This window comes from Pecten maximus, chromosome 1 (assembly GCF_902652985.1).
Source record: "Pecten maximus chromosome 1, xPecMax1.1, whole genome shotgun sequence".
Taxonomy (NCBI): domain Eukaryota; kingdom Metazoa; phylum Mollusca; class Bivalvia; order Pectinida; family Pectinidae; genus Pecten; species Pecten maximus.
In genome coordinates, this window is record NC_047015.1 from 16,169,710 (window position 1) to 16,178,334 (window position 8,625).

General features: G+C 34.2%; 1 protein-coding gene across 17 annotated transcripts in view; it reads left to right on the forward strand.

Annotated features, from left to right (window-relative positions):
* LOC117326001 (RNA binding protein fox-1 homolog 3-like) overlaps positions 1–7,742 on the forward strand; it is a 108,552-nt gene extending 100,810 nt beyond the window's left edge. For 15 of the 17 annotated variants that reach the window (XM_033882556.1, XM_033882591.1, XM_033882573.1 and 12 more), the window contains 4 exons: positions 1,136–1,193; positions 1,980–2,110; positions 2,402–2,471; positions 3,083–7,742. In XM_033882556.1, the coding sequence (XP_033738447.1) occupies positions 1,136–1,193; positions 1,980–2,110; positions 2,402–2,471; positions 3,083–3,127 (304 nt within the window). In that variant the 3' untranslated portion in view covers positions 3,128–7,742. The remainder of the gene's footprint in view (positions 1–1,135; positions 1,194–1,979; positions 2,111–2,401; positions 2,472–3,082) is intronic. The other 2 variants (XM_033882565.1, XM_033882610.1) reach the window with 1 other exon arrangement.
* The last annotated feature ends 883 nt before the right edge of the window (positions 7,743–8,625 follow it).

The window sequence follows — 8,625 nt, forward strand, 5'->3', positions numbered from 1 at the left end:
TAATGAAAAAGTTCAGTCAAGATATCGAAGTTTGACTGTGTAAAAAATGGAAGTAAATCAGATAAATTCTGTTAAACTTCTGTCTTATACCTAATTGGACTCATTATTGTTTTAATGGGACATCCCCCTTTTCTTAGAGCAGCATCTAATGTGGAAATTCCAATCAGATGAAGGAATTAAAATCAAATTTGATTTTGGGAATCCTTGGCACAAACAAGACACAATATTGGATAAGAGGAAATCATGTTTTAAACAGTGTCTGGCCATTTCTGGGGCTTAAATAAACACTAATGTTAATTTTTTGCATGATTACTTAATTATCCAGGTTGGTGACACAGGCCGTCAGGCCACTCATCATATTTCTGTAAAATTTCCTTCCAGGTATGAATCATGTTGCTTGTTGAGAAATTATATTACTTGCATCATAAAATGTGGGATATACATGTACTGTTAAATTGCAAGTGTTCTATAATCCTCGTACCGTCATCTGACATGAGATTGTTATTATCCTAGTAATCTCACTAGAATCAAGCAAATAGCCTTTTATCTGGACACATAATGACGGTTAATCAGACATCTAATTTCTGACAGGAATGGCTTATGGTTAACAAATATGCCTTTAATTTTGAATCATCATATTTCATGACTTCTGTTGGAAGAAGATATCAGATATGATTTAACATTCTTAATTGACTCTATTACATTTCTAGTGCTATACATACTAATGTGGTAAACCTTTTGTATGCTATCTCTGTCAATCTATCAATGTTTGTCTGTATTTTTGGTGAAGTTTGATTTCAGCAAACATTTTGCAGATCTGCTTTTAATGGAACTAAAGGTAGCTAAGTGTAAAGACCAAATATATGAAAGTGGAAATATATATCAGCACTTTTAAAATAAAACCAAAAAAAATCATTAACTGCTGAGGAACAATCATGTTTTGGATTCTATGACTTGTTTCTACTATCGTTTGTCAATGAATTCATGACAAACATCCAGGTACTATGAATGTGGTACTACAGAATAATGTGTGAATTGTCAGATTCTGCTAGATGTCTGAGGGTAATGTTTGGATGGACATTGGTTGTACATGTGTTATAACACGTGTGACATGTGGATGTTTTGCATGTTACAGGGGCATGTACCAGGACCCGTTCCTAGCGGCAACGTATGCAGCCGCTGAAAGATACCAGGTAAACATCCTCGCATGCTCTCTTAGCCCATATAGCTGTCATGTTATGTCAATGTGGGTAGCTTTTTTTCACATGATGAACAAGTGTATAATTTTGTCATAAATCACCTTGCGTCAACCTGAATATTTTACAAAATTATGTGACAGGAATTTCACAATTTTTTTGGAAATACAAGAATGTATTGAAATATTTTCATTTTATATTATTTGAAATATGGATGGCTGTATCCAACAGCAACCAAGTCCATGAAAAGTTTGCTTCTCAGTCATTCTGAAGATATGGTCATTAGGATTTAAAAGAGGGCAAATGGTTATTCAAGACCTATCAGTATCTAAATTGTTTATTCCATGTTTGACTTAAAAAATATCAGGGAATAGAAACATTGTTTTAGCTGGAGTACTAGATATATAAGATTTATTACCGCACTGCTTTCATTATACCTGAAGACCAGGAGTCAAAGACAAATTGGAAAAATCCACAAAGTTTGCAAATTACATTAATAAAAATAATGTTCATTGAGAAAGATGTGACTTCATGTTTTCAAGAAGACAAAACCACACCAAACAGATACTGCATGCTCATTATCATCTTGAAAGGATATGGGTTACAAAAACGGAATATTATGAAGAATTTATGTGACATGTAGCCCTGTCCATCTTTGGCATGAGTTACTGTATCAGCAAGTTGCATTGTGTTGTACTTTTCTATAATTCATTGTTTTGTCTCAGTTGTCATAATTTGTGTATTTTTTGTGACATGTATATATACGAGTTCTGCGGTTTTTTGCTCCCCCAGTTGGTGACGACACAGCCCTATCCTACAGCGGCTGCAGGCTATGCTACCGCTGCTACACGCTACGCAATCCCTGCCGCTATGGCGGCCACAGGAGCAACATATGCTGCCGCAGGGTCCATTCCGTAAGTACACCTTATGACAGTTATATTACACAATTCTGATTTAGTGATTTCATCTTATAAACAAGCAGTCTGTATGGAAATTCTTGAAAAGAACTGCTCTAAGTTTTTGTCTTGCTAAGTTCATTTGTGGCATAAAAGTGGGGGAAAAATTTCAATAATTTAGTGTTCCAATCCATGCCAGAGAAACAAAAGTATGTTGGGATAAAACATTTTAAGCTGGCAGAAACAATTATTCAAGTATAATGTAGAATGTAACATATATTTAGTCAACTGTTTCTGTATTTCACTAAGGTATGCTGGAAGGGAGTATGCAACAGACCCCTACCTTGGACACAGTATTGGACCGGTTGCCGGTTATGGAGTAAGTATCTTTCTTAAACACTAACTTTTCAAAATTCATATATAGAATTAAATTTAGTGAGAATTTACTTGTTTCTGAGTGGTTTTAAAATGTAATACATAAAGCTATGTACAGAATTTTATATTCTATGTTATTTCAATAGCGGAAATTTCTTTCGATACAAATTGTCCTGCTAGAATTAAGTGTCTGTCAATATTGGTGTTTTTGGTGGAAGGGCAAGAGTTAATATTGGCCCAAGTGGCTCCTAATGTGTGGCTATTCACAAGCGGTGCTATGTCTGTGTCTGAAAACGGACCCTCAGAGACATTTAGGTGCTGTCTGTATTAGCCTCGTACTTACTAAATCTGATTGGCTGCTGTCGTGTGACGTGCCCAACCCCCTGAAGACACTTGTATTACTGCAATATTAGTATAATTGTTCATACACTGTATTTGATAGCAAAGAAAATATAAGACAATTTCATAAAAGCGAATTTAGAAATATTATTTTGTTAACTAAACTAGTCTATTCTTATATCGGGGAGGGGGCAGTAGCTTTAAAAAATGCAACATTGCTGAAACATATGATTAGAAGTAGAGAAGATTTTGACAGTGAGTTGTCTGATGTTTCAGGCCACAGTGTATCGCGGGGCCTATCAGAGATTCACACCCTACTGACGTGTTAGTGGTCATTATTGTGAGAGGATCAGAAGGAGCAAACAAAGCAGCGGTCATGTGATAAACTCTACAGTGTTGTCATGTTGATCTGTGGAGCTGAGGCGGAGCTGCCATCAACAGTATTCGCCCTATATAACTCTTGAAGCAGACTAGACTGTGAAGTGCAATGTTCTCATCAGTGCTGAATTGGTGCTTTTTCACTTTATTTTGTAATATTTGATTGTATGTTTTTATTTTTAAATCAGCACTGATTGAAGATTTTGAAATACTTGCTGCCATTTTTAAGATTCTTCCATTCTGATTGGTTCAGTCCTTGAAATGCACATCCCTTTGAGATCATAGAAGAAATACCTCAATGCTTCCATTGTGCTGAAACAGTTTTGTTGGATTTGTTTTTGGAGGATATTGAGGGAAATTTACTGCATCCACATGCAACTGTCAGTATTAAATCAAAATTTTTTCACTATTGGATGCGAATGTAAGTTTGTTATTGCCGTTATGTAGTTGTGTTGTAGGTTAGGCCCACACTGGGTATAGATAGACCTACTACCAGTTATGTGTGTTGTCGGGACAACAAGGACAGACAACTAGTATCTGTCTAACATTGTTCCAAAGTCATTATTTATTATATACAAACACTCCTATTTATTCATCTGTATATATATATTATGAAAACCACTCAAGTATTTCAAGGGCTGAACCATGGTTACGCATCTCTGTTTGTGTTATCCTCACCATGACCATGGTGTATGGCTGCAGGTGACAGAATGAATGGTTGGTCCGTTCACGGTCAGGAGGATGAATTATATACTTATTATTGATGATGAATGTACATACTAAATACTCATAATGCAGTAAGCTTTATTTTGAACAAATGCATCTAGTCAAATTCACACTGTTTTACCTCATGCCAACCTAAGTTAAGGGGTGAATCATCCAGTGTGAGCTCTGGTAATGGTCACACACGCTAGCATCTTGTGCTGCTGAATCGGGCCCTACCAATGAGTCATGTCACCACTAAAAAACTAAAGTGACATTAAAAAATGTTTAACCTCATACTTGATATTGATTTAAATGTCAATGATTTATATTTATTTAAAAAAAAAAACAGTACTTTGATAATAAAATCAAATTGATAAAAGAAAATATATGAATGGATTACAATAATTTTCAGTTCTTATGAAAGTTTCAAAGGCAATCTTATGACATCTACCTGGTCAATTTCCATTATGCGTTAACTTTGCCAAGGCATTACTCATATCTTCAGTGCTAACATTCTTTTGATACTTAGTCATATGATAATAAGGGTAAATGTTTTTGGCCTGATTTTAAATTTTGAATTAAGATTTGTTTGTAAGCTGTATATAGTAATAGTAAATGAGGGTAGGGCCTGTAAACCCAAGTAGAGTATATAACCATCAATATTCTCAAGGTTTGCTCTTAACACTTCAGCAACAAGGTGCTTCCCATCTATATATTTTTTCATCACTCTTATGTGCAATTAAAACACTCAACATTTTACATTACATCATTTTTGAAACGGAGATGAGCATAAAGATGCTTGTCTGCATGTTCATTTGAGTACGTAACTGAACTCCGCAGCAAAGGTCAACCTTACACACTAGTCAAGGCCTAATCAAATCAGCATGAAAGGTAAAGGTCAAAGTTTTAAATTTTGAAGGGAAATCGTACTTAAACCTTATGCTAGTCTAGGTTATGCTGAACTCTAAAGCAAAGGTCAAAGGTGAAATGATTTTGGTGAGGTATTTTAACAGTGTCTTAATGTTTTTGGTTCTGTTTGAGAAATGATAAGAGATTGTGGTTAGTACTTTCTATAAAATGTATACATTTTGTTTTCTTTTTTAAATGTTCTTCATCAACTCATTGTTCATTCACAGTTTCTTCCAGTATGCTTGTACAGAAAGCATGAGAGCATGGTGCTAGGAAGGAGGTCATGTTCGCATGGTTCAGGTACCATGAGTGGGCGAGAGTGTGAGAGGTGATATTAAGAAGTGAAGCTGTTGGAGTGAACGGATACTGATCAATATAATTGGAATACTAGTCGACTCTTAAATAGTTATATAATATTACAATGTTACTTTCATAATTTAAGAAGTAAGTTTCATACATGTTATTATTGAAAGATGTTCGTTACTGGAACATTCTTGCCAAAAGAAAATTTCTTGCCCTTGGTGTATTTTGTCACTTTACCTGACTGATTTATTATCAGTTCTGTTGTTAATATTACAGATATGCTTAAATTGCTACGCAATATTTTTTTCAAAGTTTGATCTGCCCAAGTTTTTATCTTGAGTTTTTTCTCTCTCTTCATTTTAGAAATTTGTTAAAAATATACTGCATTATTTTCTATCTCGTCGATAAAGTCATTCTTATAATTAGTGAAAAAGATTCTATATGATATCACTAAAACTGCTTTTTATTTTGATGAATCTGATTCTGCAAACTGTGTCCTAATTATGTGAAAATACTGTCAGCATTATTGTGAGAAAGATTGTTAACATTTAAAAGAATCCTCCTTTTTTGTTCACACTATTTTACTGTAGAGTAATCTCACTTTGTTTCTAAGGGCAGAGCAGGTTTTTTTTATATATTATTAATATTGTATTCTTCCAACTTTTGTTGTCAAATTTTTATACATGTTGATATGTAAAAAAAACTTATTGCACACAACATAAACTGCAAATTTGAAAAAAAGAAAAGATGAATGTCCCATCTTTTTTTTTAAATGATATGATAATCAAAAGTTTTCAGCAGATGTCAAAAATACAACAAGATTTTGTTAAAAGACGTGGATTGTTGAGTCGTGATTATCTCAAGGTGCAATAAAAACAAATTACAGAGCAGAAGAGTGAAATCTTCCGCTAAAACTACAGTAAAACACTGGTAATTGTGTTGGAACATTGTTATTTTGAGATTGATGGTGCATCATTGGGAAAAGTGTATCGCAGGGCAACATGCACGGGTACACTGTTGGTTGAGAATGATGATGATATTGATATGTACATTTATTGTTTGTGTATTGAATTTCTCATCTTTTTCTCTTTTTTTAATATTCTGTTTTCATATTAATCATCTAATGTTTGTGTAGAATGTTAGCCTGAATGTACATTTGTGCGTTTGTGTATATATATACTACAAGTATGTCAACCAAGACGATGACAGTTTTTGTCTAGCTGTTGTTCGTCAAGTTGGCAGATTCCCGAGTGCTTCCTCGGAGAGAGAATTGGGCATGTCAGGGGCATGATGGGATGTGTCATACACGCATGATTTGAATGAACTACTGATATGGAGGTGAGAACCATTAATACAGCATGAGTGTCTCCGACAAGTTGAATGTGCTTCTTCCCCTGATCTCTGATTTGGTCATTAAGCAACGTTTCTGGCATGCCTTTTATGATAACATCTCTATTGCTTGTATACTGTACTTAGTTGACTCGTAGTTTGGTCCCTTAAGGGGCCCAGTAGCACCCGCGGGCACAGGTTAGGAGGGTCCCATCCAAGCCCCATCCAGGCCACACTATTAAGTTGACAACAAATTTTGCCAAATAGAAATAAGTAATTGTTGTATATTTATGACTAATATTTAACAGTCAATAGATAAAGTTACGAATTTTCTTGCCAAGAGATGGTTTCTTTTGTTTGAATTGAAAATTATTGTTATTTTAAAATTCTTCCTGATTAATTACTCTTGTGTTAATTTTATTTACCAAGATACACGCCAAGTACAATACCTTGTCAGCGATCTTCGGAAGAATTGAAGGATTAGTATTGATCTGCTCGAGTTAAAATGTTAGGAGAGGATCTGGTTTAATTTGTAGGTAGTATTTTTGTTTAATATAAAATTTTGTATATTGGATCTGCATTGCTGTGTCTTGGTGTTTAAACCCATCACATTTGGTGATAAAAGAAATCTCTGTAGGTTTTACTTGTATTTAATGCCATATGTCAACAATTGGTTGGGTTTTTTTTCTTGTCATAATTACCATATAACCCATCTTATATAAACATTTACTCTGACCCTCAACTCCTGCCCTGATCTTTGTTTTGTACAGATGTAATAACTCAAAAAATATTTATTAATAATATTCTAGCACCTTGATATTTAGACTTAGAAATTGTATACTTAACTAAGATAAATGTGTATATCTTGGCAATAGTTTGTTGCTAGGTTTAGATATGTTTCTTTCACCCCTTACCCCTTTCCTCATACACAGATCTGGGAATAATAGCATTGTTTAGTATGTTATTTATAATCACTGAATTTAATAGCATCAGTCCTGCATGAAGGAGGATACATCACCCTCCCAGTACTATATAAGCTGGGCCCAAAGCTAATGTTCCCTCTGTTATAACCAATGATATTATCAACACTTGCTTACAATTTTCTCATATTCCACACAGTGTTGTTGTATTGGTATTAATGGTTTAGATCAGATGAAAAAAAAATTACAAAAAAAATATAAAAAAATTGCTTCTTTTGTGCACATCATTTTGTGTCTTGTATGTAAATAACCTGACTGCACTTTGGAACAGTTTATGTGTCTGATTACTATCTTGTGTGCAACTCATAGATACAATAAACTGTTGTTCAGTGTACCATATAGTTGTATTACTCTCACTGCAGCCCTTAATGCTAAAGCATGGTTTTCTTGCATTTTTGTATTATTCCAGAATGTAGAACATGTCATGTACTATTTATAGCAACAGATATTAAACCAAGGTCATTCTGCAGCATCATGGAAACATTTGCATATGACCTCTTTGACCCCTGAGAATGCTGTTCATGAAATATGCATGCAAACATTGGCCTTTGATAATCCTGCAAATGATTGGTTTCTCACTCTGAAATACAGAAAATGAAAAAGTAACCAACACAAATCCATAGTTCAACTAGCATCTCGTCAATCCTCTTGGGTGCATCTCTAAGCTTTTGATAAATCAATTTTTATTTGTGTTCTGCATGATTCTGATTATCTGGATTATGTATGTGCTACTGCAGCTACTCTCCTGGAAAAAAAAAAAAATCACACACGAAAGCGCACTATCAAAGCTGAACTGCTCCCAAGAGTAGATCGATCAGACAACTCTGTTGTGTATTCCTTACTCCAGTCTCGTCATCACTGAACTATTTTAATTGAATAAATTGAACACTATGCCAAGTGTTGTTCTAAATGTTATGGTACCAAAACTAGAATAAATCACTTCAAAAAAAAAGAGAGAGAAAAAAAAGAATTGTTTGGAAAAACAAACTGATTTGTAACTGAAGTTTTATAGAAATTTTGCAGTAAAGTACTGGTTTTTGGTCGGTTATTTGAAAAAAGATTAATGATGAAATATGTGCTACTGCCTTATGATTAGACAAAGCATGGAAATAACACATTTACAAGAGAAAATTAGGTTCAAAGTAGTACTAGCGGAAAGAATTACGTAGGACAGTGCTGGTTGGACAGAATTTGTGTTGAGAATGACCTTTGACC